This window comes from Heloderma suspectum, chromosome 4 (assembly GCF_057233095.1).
Source record: "Heloderma suspectum isolate Gila_16-S chromosome 4, 16-S_ref, whole genome shotgun sequence".
Classification (NCBI taxonomy): Eukaryota; Metazoa; Chordata; class Lepidosauria; order Squamata; family Helodermatidae; genus Heloderma; species Heloderma suspectum.
This window is the reverse complement of record NC_139461.1, coordinates 254,288,352-254,304,450: the sequence shown is the minus strand read 5'-3', so window position 1 is coordinate 254,304,450 and position 16,099 is coordinate 254,288,352. Positions and strand designations below refer to the sequence as shown.

Genomic DNA, 16,099 nt, shown 5'->3' with positions numbered 1-16,099 from the left:
TGCTGGGATTTGTAGGACTTACTTCTACCTAAACAGGCATAGGATTGCAGCCTAAATGCTCCTTTTATTGCACTCATGAAATGCACTTCAAGACCATGCAGAACCATCAAATATACTGCTTCCGATGATCGAATATGGGCAGTGATGTTAAGCAGAGGATAGACATATGTTGTTGTTTTAATGTGGGCTTAATAAAACACCTCCTAATCTTTCCCCAGGACTGAGTCAGTGGCTGAGAAGATGTTGACCAATTGGTTTGCTTTCCTTCTTCACAAATTCCTAAAGGTAAATAACTAGTTACTTCAACCCAGATCCCATTTGCTGTGTTCCATGCTTTTGCGGTCCTTGTTGATTATCTATGTTAACCTGGAAAGATGTTGGGAGTTATAGGACATTTTTCTGTCTAAACATGCATGGGATTGTAGACTAACCTATCAAATTCTTGGTGCTTCCTCTGTACTTGCTTGGGGGAAGCCGGGATTATTTAGGATTGTAGTACACGTATGTCCTATACTGCTTTGCTTAGTATTTGGTCTTCTAGATTATATTACAAATCTAAAATTTCACACATGCATACTCAACAGAGGGAAATCAAGAGACTCAGATACAAAAGGTTAAAATTGAAAAGGATATGAGGAAGCAATACTAGTCTTTCCAAGGCTATACAGTTAAGTTCTCCTTTCTTAAATGTTCTCCAGTGCATTCTCAACAATTGAATATTTCAACCGTTCTCTCTTTGAACAGTTTATGTCCACTTCAGGTGGAGTGAGGATACAAATACCCCTTCCAAATTTGAGCCCATTTGATATTGTGCTACTTTATGATTCAGTCCATCAGATATTTATACTGTTTTTATACATTTTATTATGATTGTGATTGTTTATACAACATTATCAATGTACATGGTGCCTTTCAGAGTTCTATAGGTAGAACTAGTGAGGTCACTGCCCTCAAGGAGCTTACAATCTAAAATAAACAATGGGGAAAACAGAGCGAGGGAAGAGAGACAAGAGTAGGAAGAGATAGATGTGGACAAATACAGTTACATGTATTAAAACGTGGTTGAAGTTTGGGTTGAAGATTAAGGGAATAAACCAAAGACAGTGTGGAAAAGATGGTTTTTGAGGAGGGAGTTGCAGCAAAAGAGCAAAAAGGCAGCACATACTTGATTAGAGAAGGAGTTTCATAAATAAGCAGGCAGAATGTTTCATTTTTAGTGCTGTTCTTTTACTATTAATACTACTAAAAAGAAATTAAGTCCACTGCTATCAACATATTTGCCACATCAGCTGGGTTCACATAACATGACAACCTACTTCCAAGGTTGAGTATGGGTTGAGTGTGGGTTGTTGTTGAACCGTGGGTTGTGTTGTGTGAACCCATATGCACTAACCATGGGTTGTTAACCATGAACAACACACAAAGTGAATCCATGGTTTGTTGTTGGGTTGCAAACTGTGGGTTGTTTGTGGTTAACAAACCATGGTTTGTTAGTGTGGCTGAGTTCACACAACGCAATAACTCATGGTTCAGTGACAACCCACACTCAACCCTGAGTATGGGTTGTTGTGTTGTGTGAACCCAGTCAGTGTTTGGTTGAGGTCCTTTCCCAATGAATTAAACAAGAAGATGGAGTTACCTGGATAAGACTGACTTCCACAATTAAGTCTGTCCAGTATAGTCTGTCCAGGTCTAAAAGCCCATGCTTCCTTTCTCCTCACTAAATGCTGAAAAAAAATCTCAAAGTCACATTCTTAGGAACCAAAACATGTGAATCCATTTCATCCATGTTGCCTGTGAGGCTAAATAAATAAAATATCTGCAGAAGTGTGTAACTACTTTATAATAAAGCTTGTTTTCCACCTACCTTTGCCTACCTTAGACAAGTTCTGCCTTTACTATTGTGCCGGTTCTCTTGTGTTCTGTATCAAACAGGAATGTGCTGGAGAGCCACTCTTCATGTTGTACTGCGCCATCAAGCAACAGATGGAGAAAGGCCCAATTGATGCTATTACGGGGGAGGCACGTTATTCCCTGAGCGAGGACAAGCTAATCCGGCAGCAGATTGAGTACAAAACTCTAGTGAGTGGGTGCCTTCTCTGGAACAGCTTATGCTAGCACCAGTCGCCAAGCATCATGGGGAACATAGAAAGTACACAGTCCCCATAGCTGGACATGGATTAAGCTGGGAAGCTAAGTGGCAAATTCTTTCCTCTCCCTGGTCTCTATATAATAGTGGGGCTTTTTCATGGTGTATCAGCATACAGCGGCAATTCTGAGTCCAAACACAGAGGTTTCCTGTGAAAACATGAGAGCCCAGGTAGGCAGGGAGTACCTTGTTGGAGCACCTCTATTAACAGAAATAAAGAATCAGTTCTTATACTTAGTCCATCGCTTTCAGTGGTAGGGCAGTTACCTACAGATATCCATATAAGTAATAGCTGGAAATAGGCAGCTAACCATCTCAAGTAGTTCTCACCCGCATTTTCAGAATTGAGGTTTTATGATTTATTGGCTGTTTATATGTATAATTGGAGGGATGGCTTTCAAAAGCTTCTAACTTACAAAAGTATTGTGTACCTTGTTTGCACATATGCAATTGGCAAAATTATCTCCGCGTGCTTCCAGGTCTAGGCGTCCAAACCCTTTGGGTGAAATTGGAAATTATTGTCCAGTTGTAATATGGTCATCTTCCCAGTCTAAACAACACTAAAATTGAGGATGCAGGAGATTTTTATGGAAATTACATAGCAAAAAATGTTTCCATCTTATGGTGATGGTTTCATTCTTCCTAGCTTTTCTGTATTCAGTCTAATATTCCCATTATTTCTCCTTTCTAGATCTTGAACTGTGTGAATCCTGACAATGAGAACAGTCCTGAGATTCCTGTGAAGGTGCTGAACTGTGACACCATCACCCAGGTCAAAGAGAAGATTCTGGATGCAGTGTATAAAAACGTACCATACTCTCAAAGGCCACGAGCTGTCGACATGGACTTGGGTAGGAGCATTCCTACTTTGTGATAAAGGGAGAGATTTACAAAAGGGATTGGGATGTGTCTTTGAGAAGTTTGCCATCTCAAAGGAGGCAACAGTTCTTGCTTAGAACAATCACACTAGAACTTACAGTTCCTGCATATAGAGAATGTATTTGTATGTTGTTGTTCAGTCGTTAAGTCGTGTCCACCTCTTCGTGACCCCATGGACCATAGCACACCAGGCCTTCCTGTCTTCCCCTCTCCCGGAGTGTGCTCAAGTTCATATTCATTGCATTGGTGATGCTATCGAGCCATCTCATCCTCTGCCGTTCCCTTCTCCTTTTGCCTTCAATCTTTCCCAGCATCAGGGTCTTTTCCAGGGAGTTTTCTCTTTGCATTAGGTGGCCAAAATATTTGAGCTTCAGCTTCAATGTCTGTCCTTCCAATGAGCAGTCAGGGTTGATTTCCTTTAGGATTGACCGATTTGACCTCCTTGCAGTCCAGGGGACTCGTAAGAGTCTTCTCCAGCACCACAGTTTGAAAGCATCAGTTCTTCTGCACTCAGCCTTCCTTATAGTCCAGCTCTCACAGCCATACATTACTACTGGGAAAGCCATAGCTTTGATTATACAGACCTTTGTCAGCAAGGTGACGTCTCTGCTTCTTACTACGCTGTCTAGGTTTGCCATAGCTTTCCTCTCAAAGAGCAAGCGTCTTTTAATTTCATTGCTACAGTCACCGTCTGCAGTGATCTTGGAGCCCAAGAAAATAAAATCTGTCACTGCTTCCATTTCTTCCCCTTCTATATGCCAGGAAGTGATGGGGCCACATGCCATGATCTTAGTTTTTTTAATGTTGAGTTTCAAACCAGCTTTTGCACTCTCCACCTTCACCCTCAACAAGAGGCTCTTTAGATCCTCTTCGCTTTCTGCCATCACGGTGGTATCGTCTGCGTATCTGAGGTTGTTGATAATTCTCCCGGCAATCTTAATTCCGACCTGTGATTCATCCAACCCGGCGTTTCTCATGATGTACTCTGCATATAAGTTAAATAAGCAGGGCGACAATATGCAGCCTTGTCATACTCCTTTCCCAATTTTGAACCAATCGGTTGTTCCATGTGTGGTTCTTACTGTTGCTTCTTGACCCTCCTACAGGTTTCTCAGGAGACAGGTAAGGTGGTCTGGTACTCCCATCTCTTTCAGAATTTGCCAGAGTTTGTTGTGATCCACACAATCAAAGGCTTTAGCGTAGTCAATGAAGCAGAAATAGACATTTTTCTGGAATTCTCTTGCTTTCTCCATGATCCAGCGAATGCTGGCGATTTGATCTCTAGTTCCTCTGCCTCTTCGGAACCCAGTTTGTACTTCCAGTAGTTCTCGGCTCACATGCTACTGAAGCCTAGCTTGTAGGATTTTGAGCATAACCTTGCTGGCATGTGAAATGAGCACAATTGTGCAGTAGTTTGAACACTCTTTGGCATTGCCCTTCTTTGGAATTGGAATGTAAACTGACCTTTTCCAGTCTTGTGGCTACTGTTGAGTGTTCCACATTTGTTGGCATATTGAGTGCAGCACAGCATCATCTTTAAGGATTTTAAATAGCTCAGCTGGAATACTGTCATCTCCACCAGCTTTGTTGTTAGTAGTGCTTCCTAAGGCCCACTTGACTTCACTCTCTAGGATGTCCGGCTCAAGTTCAGTGACCGCACTATCATGGCTATCAGGGACATTACGATCTTTCCTGTATAGTTCTTCTGGTATTCTTTCCACCTCTTCTTCATCTCATCTGCTTCTGTTAGGTCCCTGCCTTCTTTGTCCTTTATCATGCCTGTCTTTGCACAAAACGTTCTCTTGAGATCTCCGATTTTCTTGAAAAGATCTCTAGTCTTTCCCATTCTATTGTTTTTCTCAATTTCATTGCATTGTCCATTTAAGAAGGCCTTCTTGTATTCTCTGGAACTCTGCATTCAGTTGGATATATCTTCCCCTTTCTCCCTTGCTTTTCGCTTCCCTTCTTTCCTCAGCTACTTGTAAAGCCTCATCAGACAGCCAGTTTGCTTTCTTGCATTTCTTTTTCTTTGGGATGGATTGAGTTGCTGCCTCCTGAACAATGTTAGGGACCTCCATCCATAGTTCCTTAAGCACTGTGTCTATCAGGTCCAATCCCTTAAATCTATTCCTCACCTCCACTGTATATTCATCAGGGGTATGATTTAGGTCATACCTGAATGGTTTAGTGGTTTTCTCTACGTTCTCCAATTTAAGCCGAAATTTTGCAACAAGAAGCTCATGATCTGAGCCACAGTCAGCTCCAGGTCTTGTTTTTACTGACTGCATAGAGCTTCTCCATCTTTGGCTGCAAAGGACATAATCAATCTGATTTCGATATTGACCATCTGGTGATGTCCATGTGTAGAGTCGCCTCTTGTGCTGTTGGAAAAGAGTGTTTGCTATGATCAGTGTGTTCTCATGGCAAAACTCTGTTAGCTTTTGTCCTGCTTCATTTTGTACACCAAGGCCATGCTTGCCTATTATCCCGGTGATTTCTTGACTTCCTACTTTAGCATTCCAATCCCCTATGATGAAGAGGACATCTTTTTTTGGTGTTAGTTCTAGAAGGTGTAGGTCTTCATAGAACCGATCAACCTCAGCTTCTTCGGCCTCAGTGGTTGGGGCATAGACTTGAATTACTGTGATGTTGAATGGTTTGCCTTGGATTCGTACTGAGATCATTCTATCGTTTTTGAGATTGTACCCCAGTACTGCTTTTCCCACCCTTTTATTGACTATGAGTGTATTCCATTTCTTCTAAGGGATTCTTGCCCACAGTAGTAGATATGATGGTCACCTGAGTTAAATTCGCCCATGCTTGTCCATTTTCGTTTGCTGATTCCCAAGATGTCGATGTTCAGTCTTGCCATCTCATGTTTGACCACCTCCAGCCTACCTTGATTTACTGACCTTACATTCCAGGTTCCTAAACAATATTGCTTCACCTAAAATAGATGTTATTACTGTGGGAAGATAACTAAAGCCTGTTCCAGTGTTTGGTGTTGTTCTAATGACAGGGTCTCCTTTCTCTACCCCTAAAAGTGTTGACTTTGGATATTCACTCATTATGCTGCCCAGTGCCAGGTCCAGGTTTTTGAGGGTCCATAGACAAAACACCCTTAATGGGCCTGCTCCCTCAGTGAGTCTACTTTCTCACTGTCTTTGACACTAGCTGCTATCGCTCCTCCTCTTTCTCCCCATTACTACCACTTGTAAGCAGTGCAATCTACTGCTCCTCCTTCCCACCATTGTCTGGGCTTGAGCGAGAGGCAGGTGAATAAGCAGTTTGCAAAGGTGAAGAGGAGGAACAAGTCCAGGGAGCTTTTGTCAGTGGCCCCCTGCTGGGGTGTAGGCCCTTGGCAAGTGCCCAACAATTCCTACCCTTGATGCCAGCCCTGATGCTGCCTAATTCTACAAGGCCTCTTCAGAAAGCTCTCCATACAGGTGGGAGAAGGTAAGCTAAGATGTGTGATGTGGTTCTGCAGTCTTAGGATTAGTTTTGTCTCATCTGCATGGAGCCAAACTGCTTTAACAACTGCAGTTGTACAGGAGTAAACAGGAGGGGAACCCATTTTTCCTTTCCTTTTTTCCTTTCTTGATGGATCAGCCTTTCAGAGATATCTGTGCTTCTGAGCTTGATTGCTCTTGTTTCCCCTGCAGAATGGCGCCAGGGCCGAATAGCACGAGTGGTCCTTCAGGATGAAGACATCACCACCAAGATTGAGGGTGACTGGAAGCGGCTAAACACCCTGATTCATTATCAGGTAAGCAAGCCAAACCTAGCATGCAGCCCACAGAAATCAGCTGAGTGGAAGACAAAGCAAAAAGACCAGACATTTAATTCCTCAGCATCTCTTCTAACAAGGCAGGCAGGGAGAGTCACATTCTTATGAAAAATCAGAATGGCTCAATGTGTTCACATATTAAAAGAGAAAACAGCCCTGACACACATCTCACAGGAACAAGCAGAGCTGAAAACTGACTCAATTAAAAATGCCAGCCGTCGTCGTAAGACAGGCAGCATATGCAAAGGAGCTGAGCTTCCACCACAAAGGAGGTGGAGGCCGGTGCAATAGCTGCCATGTCAGAAACCCAGGACTAGAATGTGACAGAGGAGCGTTGTGTCAAGGTGGTGGTGAAATCTGCCACGGGCTGCAGATTATGCAGCTGGATAGAGCGATAGTCAGAACAAATGTTGCAAGATATCAGTCTGCATGGGCAATTGGTTCTCCACCAATTCACACACAAAGCTGTACTACAGCTCAATTTAGGAAGACTGGCCATTTCATATGTCACTGTCTCCATATTGTGAAGACCTGGGTTCAGTTCCCTATGCTGCCACAGAGCCAATCTGTGACTTTCAGCAGATCATTTAGGTTTGTAGTCCTATTTGCCATATTGTGCAAGTTCACTCGATCTGATTTAACAAGCAAAGGCTGCACTAGCTAAAAGGGTGAATGATATGTTGGGTATCTACAAGTATACTCAGCCAGGCCCATCTACTAGTCCAAGTCTGGAGTGCTACACAGGAAATGGGCGTATCAAAATGGAACCTTTTCAGCCTGAGGTGGAACAGCAAAAATCCTATCTGCATCATCATTTTTCTCAGTACGTTTTTCATTTGTATCCAGTGAAATATCCCACTTAGTAACTAAATTGTGGAATGCCTTCATTAGAGAAGCCCTATGCTGATTCTGTTGACTTTCCAACACCTGGCAAAATGCCTTTTTTTAATCTCTCAAGACTTTAAAATTCTTACAATGTTTACGTTGCTACTTGATTATGCCTCATATGTTTTAAAGCCGTGTTTAAAAAATGCTTTACTCTATTCTGCCTTGATATTTTTCTTCTGTGTTTATTTATTTATTTATTTATTTATTTATATTGTTTTAAAGTGACATTACTGGTTTCATTGTGTTTGTTTTTATTTTGTATGTTGCCCTGAGAGCTTCACAAATGAAATGAATAAGTAAACTGTCTAATTATTCACCAAAAAAAAAGTGTGGGAGATTGACTCTTACTCAGTCAGATGCTTGGAATTTAATAAAGGAAGGGAGTATAGTTTTTATCAGGTCTGCATTGTGCAGTAGATTGTACCAAGGGATATTATTATTCCCTTTTGGCCATAAATTCTATGAATAGTAATTCTTCTGAGTGCAGTATTTTCTAAAGCAGAACAGATTTTCTTACCATTTGCTCCTTTAGGATTTTTTTTCTCCTTTCAGTTTGTGTTAAATTTAGTTGATCGCACAGCCATGTGGTAGCCTCCCATTGGAATAAGCCTGATGGTGGTGTCAGTAATCTGCTGTCCACATCGTAAATGCCATCACCTTAGTTGGTTTGTCAGGAGGGAGGGGTGCACAGTTTAACTCTTATCCTGTACAGATATCTACTCTCCTGGGAGCATAGGGGTAAAGGAAGAAAAAGGGAAACTTGCACTCTAAGGCCAAATAGACTTGCACCATGGTTCAATCCGCGGTTACGAGCTCTGAAACAGGAGGTGAGACAGCTAGAGCGCCGGTGGCGGAAGTCTCGCTCCAAAGACGATCAGACACGGGCTAGAGCTGTATCTTCAGCCTATCAGGTGGCGGTGAAGGCAGCAAAAAAGGAATATTATGCTGCCTCCATCGCGTCTGCAGAGTGCTGTCCCAGGAGGCTGTTCCAAGTGGTCCGGAGCCTGGTCGGTCCTGTGGCTCCGGAACCACTGGAGCATTCTAAGGCCTACTGTGAGGCCTTGGCAAGGCACTTTGCAGATAAAATTGACCAGATTAGGTGTGTTACGCTGTGGATACAGTTAGTGAGCAAGAGGCGGCCTGTGGCAAACCGGTTTTGTGGGATCGGTTCCAGCTTCTTCCTCCTGATGAAGTGGACAAGGTGCTTTCATCTGTAAGGCTGACCACCTGCTTACTTGATCCTTGCCCATCTTGGCTCATTATGAGCTGCAGAGAGAGACTGGGTGAGGGGATCAGGGCGGTGGTGAACACCTCCCTTGAGGAGGGAGTGATGCCATCAGCCCTCAAGGAGGCAGTGATAAGACCGCTCTTAAAGAAGCCCTCCTTGGATCCCCAAGTTCTGAACAACTTTCGCCCAGTCTCAAATCTGCCATTTTTGGGCAAGGTGATTGAGCGGGTGGTGGCGGTGCAGTTGAAGGCACACTTGGAAGAAACTGATTATCTAGACCCATTTCAGTCGGGCTTCAGGCTTGGGCATGGGACAGAAACGGCCTTGGTCGCCTTGGTAGATGATATGCGGAGGGCTCTGGATAGGGGTGAATGCTCCTTCCTTGTTCTCCTCGACCTCTCAGCGGCTTTTGATACCATTGACCACGGTATCCTCCTGGACCGCCTGGAGGGGTTGGGCATTGGAGACACCATATTGCGATGGTTCCGGTCCTTCTTCTCTGGCAGGTATCAGAGGGTAGCACTGGGAGAGGAGGTTTCGGACCCGTGGCCACTTACTTGTGGGGTGCCACAGGGTTCCATCCTCTCCCCGATGCTATTTAACATCTATGTGAAGCAGCTGGGGGCTATCATCAGGAGGTTTGGGGTGCAGTGTCATCAATATGCGGATGACACGCAGCTCTACCTCTCATTCAAATCTTCACCAAGGTTGGCCGTAGAATCCCTGTCCAAATGTCTGGAGGCGGTGAGTGGCTGGATGGGGAGGAATAAGCTGAAGCTGAACCCTGACAAGTCCGAGGTACTTTTGGTGGGAGACAAGAGGAGGCTGGGGGATGTTGACCTGGTGCTGAATGGGGTACGGCTACCCTTGAAAGACCAGGTACGCAGCCTGGGGGTCATTTTGGACTCCCAGCTGTCCATGGAGGCTCAGGTGTCAGCTGTGAGCCGGACAGCGCTGTATCAACTCCATCTGATATGGTGGCTGCGCCCCTTCCTTCCTGACCATCTGCTCCCATTGGTAGTACATGCCCTGGTCTCCTCTCGTTTAGACTACTGTAATGTGCTCTACATGGGGTTACCCCTGAAGACGGTTCGGAAGCTGCAGCTGGTACAGAACGCAGCAGCTTGCCTGATTAAAGGCAGCCGCCGGCGAGATCACATCACTCCAGTGCTGAAGGAGTTGCACTGGTTACCAGTTGTTTTCCAGGCCAAATTCAAGGTGTTGGTTTTGACCTTTAAAGCCGTATATGGTTCCGGCCCAGCCTATCTTAAGGAGCGCCTCCAGCAGCACCAGACAGGCTGCTTAACAAGATCAGCCTCGGATGGCCTTCTGTCTGTCCCATCAGCCAGGACAGCTAGACTGGTGGGGATGAGGGAGAGGGCCTTTTCTGTGGTTGCCCCCACTCTGTGGAACTCCCTCCCTAGGGAACTCCTTCATGCCCCCTCTTTAATGAGCTTCCATCGTGCATTAAAAACGTGGTTGTTCAGGCAGGCATTTGGGGTGGGTTAGGGTATTTTAGAAAATGTTTTTATTGTAGAATTTTATTGTTTTAAACTGTTTTATTGTATGTTGTACATCGCCCAGAGTGGCTGGGTGGCCCAGCCAGATGGACGATTAATAAATTTAATAATAAATAAATAAATAAAATATAAACACACCAGTTAACACACAAAAATCTTGGAAGCTGACATCAGAAGTGTTGTTTGGCTGTATATATACTCCTCAACATAAGCTCCCTTCACATGTTAGAGGCATGAAGTGGTCTTCACACAATTAACCTCCTTGGGAAGACTGTGGTCTTAAAAGGTAGATATGAAAGATGTTAAATAATAATAATACCACAGAGGTAGGCTGTACCACCCCAAAGATTGTGCAGGGTTCCAGCTCCCATAGAAGCCTAAGCACACGAAGATCTATGCACATAGGCTTTCCCCTGTAGATGTCCGCACTCAATGTGTAGACCTCAGGTGGTGGGGAAAGGAAGCCACACAACCTTGGCAGTCAGGCCATTGGCATGACCCCAATCTCTGGTAATTGTGTGGAAAACCTTTCATGGATATAATGTGTTAACTGGACAATAGTTATTGCTATTCATGAAACATTTCTAAGGAGGAAAGAAAAATCCAAAACATTTCCATTTTATTTGCAAAGTTATACAACTTCCCTCAGCTAACATGTTACTTTCCTCTGGCACTACTCTTCCTATTTATTCCCATGATTATTGGACTTTATCCTACATAATGCATTGTACTTCTGAAACCGTTGTGCCTCAAACCAGGTAGATGGGCACATAGCAAGAAGATGGTATTTTCAGGGTCAGAAATTAAGTTGCCAACACCTCTCTTTCAGTGGAAATACATGTATTGTTCACTTGTGTGTGGCAGTTAAGTTATGTGCATGCAGATTTTAACCTGGGCAATATGAAGGGCCCCTTCATGGATCACTGCCTTGTTGTGGCAAAGGGGCTTGCGTAACTCAGTGAAGCCATAAGCTATGCCGTGAAGGGCCACCCAAGACGGACAGGTCATGGCAGAGAGTTCTGACAAAATGTGGTCCACTGGAGAAGGAAATGGCAACCCACTCCAGTATTCTTGCCAAGAAAACCCCATGGAATGTATCACAAGGCTAAACGAGATGACGCCGGAAGATGAGCCCCTCAGGTCGGAAGGTGTCCAATATGCTACTGGGGAAGAGCAGAGGGTATTTCCAAGTAGCGCCAGAAAGAGTGAAGCGGCTGGGCCAAAGCCGAAAGGACACTCAGCTGTGGATGTGTCTGGTGGTGAAAAGAAAATCCGATGCTGTAAAGAACAATATTGTTGAGGAACCTGGAATGTCAGATCAATGAATCAAGGTAAGCTGGAGGTGGTCAAACATGAGATGGCAAGATTGAACATCGACATCTTGGGAATCAGCGAACTAAAATGGACAGGCATGGGCGAATTTAATTCAGGTGACTATCATATCTACTATTGTGGGCAAGAATCCCTTAGAAGAAATGGAGTAGCACTCATAGTCAACAAAAGGGTGGGAAAAGCAGTACTGGGGTACAATCTTAAAAATGATAGAATGATCTCAGTACGAATCCAAGGCAAACCATTCAACATCACAGTAATTCAAGTCTATGCCCCAACCACTGAGGCCGAAGAAGCTGAGGTTGATCGGTTCTATGAAGACCTACAACACCTTCTAGAACTAACACCAAAAAAAGACGTCCTCTTCATCATAGGGGATTGGAATGCTAAAGTAGGAAGTCAAGAAATCACCGGGATAACAGGCAGGCATGGCCTTGGTGTACAAAATGAAGCAGGACAAAAGCTAATAGAGTTTTGCCAAGAGAACATGCTGATCATAGCAAACACTCTTTTCCAACAGCACAAGAGGCGACTCTACACATGGACATCACCAGATGGTCAATATCAAAATCTGATTGATAATGTCCTTTGCAGCCAAAGATGGAGAAGCTCCATACAGTCAGTCAAAACAAGACCTGGAGCTGACTGTGGCTCAGATCATGAGCTGCTTCTTGCAAAATTTCAGCTTAAATTGAAGAACGTCGGGAAAACCACTAAACCGTTCAGGTATGACCTAAATCATATCCCTGATGAATATACAGTGGAGGTGAGGAATAGATTTCAGGGATTAGACCTGATAGACAGAGTGCCTGAGGAACTATGGACGGAGGTCCGTAACATTGTTCAGGAGGCAGCAACTCAATCCATCCCAAAGAAAAAGAAATGCAAGAAAGAAAAGTGGCTGTCTGATGAGGCTTTACAAGTAGCTGAGGAAAGAAGGGAAGCGAAAAGCAAGGGAGAAAGGGGAAGATATACCCAACTGAATGCAGAGTTCCAGAGAATAGTGGTTAGTTTACATTCCAATTCCAAAGAAGGGCAACGCCAAAGAGTGTTCAAACTACCGCACCATTGCGCTCATTTCACATGCCAGCAAGGTGATGCTCAAAATCCTACAAGCTAGGCTTCAGCAGTATGCGAACCGAGAACTACCGGAAGTACAAGCTGGGTTTAGAAGAGGCAGAGGAACTAGAGATCAAATCGCCAACATTCGCTGCATCATGGAGAAAGCAAGAGAATTCCAGAAAAACGTCTATTTCTGCTTCATTGACTACGCTAAAGCCTTTGATTGTGTGGATCACAACAAACTGTGGCAAATTCTGAAAGAGATGGGAGTACCAGACCACCTTACCTGTCTCCTGAGAAACCTGTACAAGGGTCAAGAAGCAACAGTAAGAACCAGACATGGAACAACCGATTGGTTCAAAATTGGGAAAGGAGTATGACAAGGCTGCATATTGTCACCCTGCTTATTTAACTTATATGAAGAGTACATCATGAGAAATGCTGGGTTGGATGAATCAGAGGTCGGAATTAAGATTGCTGGGAGAATTATCAACAACCTCCGATATGCAGACGATACCACCCTAATGGCAGAAAGCGAAGAGGATCTAAAGAGCCTCTTGTTGAGGGTGAAAGAGGAGAGTGCAAAAGCTGGTTTGAAACTCAACATTAAAAAAACTAAGATCATGGTATCTGGCCCCATCACTTCCTGGCATATAGAAGGGGAAGAAATGGAAGCAGTGACAGATTTTACTTTCTTGGGTTCCAAGATCACCGCAGACGGTGACTGTAGCCATGAAATTAAAAGACGCTTGCTCCTTGGGAGGAAAGCTATGGCCAACCTAGACAGCATAGTAAGAAGCAGAGACATCACCTTGCCGACAAAGGTCCGTCTAATCAAAGCTATGGTTTTCCCAGTAGTAATGTATGGCTGTGAGAGCTGGACTATAAGGAAGGCTGAGCGCCGAAGAATTGATGCTTTCGAACTGTGGTGCTGGAGAAGACTCTTACGAGTCCCCTGGACTGCAAGGAGGTCAAATCAGTCCATCCTAAAGGAAATCAACCCTGACTGCTCATTGGAAGGACAGATAATGAAGCTGAAGCTCCAATATTTTGGCCACCTAATGCGAAGAGAAAACTCCCTGGAAAAGACCCTGATGCTGGGAAAGACTGAAGGCAAAAGGAGAAGGGGACGGCAGAGGATGAAATGGCTAGATAGCATCACGGATGCAATGAATATGAACTTGAGCACGCTCCGGGAGAAAGCGCAGGACAGGAAGGCCTGGCGTGCTATGGTCCATGGGGTCACGAAGAGTCGGACACGACTGAACAACAACAACAACAACAATATGAAGGGCCTGGCAAGTGTATGGCACTCTACTATCTTCAGCAAACGTTAAAATAAGTTTTGACAAAATCCATGTTGCCCAGAAGGCTGGATGCACACTGAACCCTTCTCATGATCCAGGTCCACATGGATCTTACCATAAGGCATGTGAAATAAAAATCATTCTGTGCTGGTCAAAAAGCAACCACGTGAATCCACTGTAATCCTAAACATGAAATAAGCCCAGCTGAGTTAAATGAAACTCTCACCAGTAAATGTGCTTAGGATTGCTACCCAAGTTTCCTGCTTTAGGAAAGGTAAAATATCTCTACCTGCCTGTTTTGCTAGCTCTCTGGTAGGCTTTCCGCCCATTAAAGGGATATCTGGGGCTATAGACACTCTTGGTGTCACATACATAAACCATTTATTTATCTTCAGTCAGCAAATAATCGAGCCAGTCTCCTAGATGCACTGCTGGCAACCTTTGCAGCCCTTGCAATTTGCTACTTGATAACCCCATTTCCCCAAAGGATTCAGCCTTGTAATGTGTGCAAATGACATTGTCCAGACAAGGATTGCATGGCAGAGGAATTCAATGAATTTTCAATTGCAGGTGCTGATTAGGGTGAAATAGAGAGTGCACTAGACTGAGAGAGTAGATTTAACCCTTGCTGAGATTGGGTTAGCTCACCACCAGTGAGATACTGGTTGGGAATATTTGACAGGTGAGGGAAGGATTGAAAGATGCAGGTGACGGATCATTTCACAGCTGCTTCAAATTTTCCTGTGGAAAAGGGAAGATGCTCTCAGGCAAAGGCTTGTTGATGGATGGCTGTCCTCTGGCTTTAGCCAGTTTCCTCATTTGATTTTGGATTTAGCATCCAGATTTTGTGGAAGAGGAATGTTTGGAAGGTTCCTGATGCAGTTCTGTTTCTGAAGCTAAGCAGCTCTTGGCCTTACCAATATCTGAGTGAGAAACTGATGAGGAACCCTGTGTATGTTGCTGTGAGTTCCTTGGAGAAAGGGCAGGGTCCTAATGTGGCAAACAAATAAATATAAATAATAATTTAACTCACACTACAGCCAATGTGGTGTAGTGTCTTGAACTGGGACTCGGGAGCTCTGGGTTCTAGTTCCCACTCAGCTATGAAGCTTACTGGGTAATTTTGGGCCAGTGACTGACTCTCAGCCTTACATACCCTACTGGATGGTTGTAAGGATAAAATGGAGAGGAGACCATGTAAGCCACCTTGGGTTCCTTGCAAGAGGAAAGAAGGTGGGATAGAAATGTAATAATAAATAAATTGGCTATCTCATGAAAGTACAGAGGGCTGACAGCTCCACTCAAAGGTAATTGCAGTTAGCTCCATTCATTATATCGTTCGTTACTTTTATTTTCTACTTAGTTTCATTTGACTAATTGTGTGACAGCTGCACGCATACACATGCACACTTTCCACACGTTACTAGCTGCTCTAGCCTACTAGGAGGGAAACTGGAATTCCTTGGGGCTTTAACCTTGAAGAACCCGGTGTTTCCCACCACCATCACCAAAACTGGCAGATGAAATTCAAGAGTAATAGAGAGTTAGCGCCAGAGGCCCAGCTAGCCGCAGACTACTACAGGGTGGAAATCCAGGGACCCACCTCACTTCCAGCAAGGCCTGTTCACTTGCTTACCCCTCCTCCTGTTGAGGAGTTACTACACCCCCTCTTAGGTGAAAATACTTAGAAATGTTGATGCTGTACTCTCAGAAACTCCCTTTTACTGTGACTCTGTGCCTACTTCTGCCTGTCTGTCACTCTTGAACATTCAGCTCAATAGAAATATTGCTTCCTGAGGCCTCTCAAGAATTCCTTTTAACCATTGTGAGTCATGTTCTCTGTGTTGTACAAAACACACAAGATAACTCTTCTTGGTGCTTTTATTTTGCACAAATTTGCTTTAGATATCTAGCCTCCTTCATTTGCTTTTATTGTTGTCGGCATAG

General features: G+C 44.1%; 1 protein-coding gene across 2 annotated transcripts in view; it reads left to right on the top strand.

The window, feature by feature from the left end:
- Positions 1 to 16,099, top strand: part of PLXNA2 (plexin A2) — a 611,865-nt gene that overhangs the window by 564,768 nt on the left and 30,998 nt on the right. For both annotated transcript variants that reach the window (XM_084853404.1, XM_084853402.1), the window contains 4 exons: positions 219 to 285; positions 1,936 to 2,082; positions 2,841 to 3,000; positions 6,691 to 6,794. In XM_084853404.1, coding sequence (XP_084709530.1) covers positions 219 to 285; positions 1,936 to 2,082; positions 2,841 to 3,000; positions 6,691 to 6,794 — 478 coding nt within the window. The remainder of the gene's footprint in view (positions 1 to 218; positions 286 to 1,935; positions 2,083 to 2,840; positions 3,001 to 6,690; positions 6,795 to 16,099) is intronic.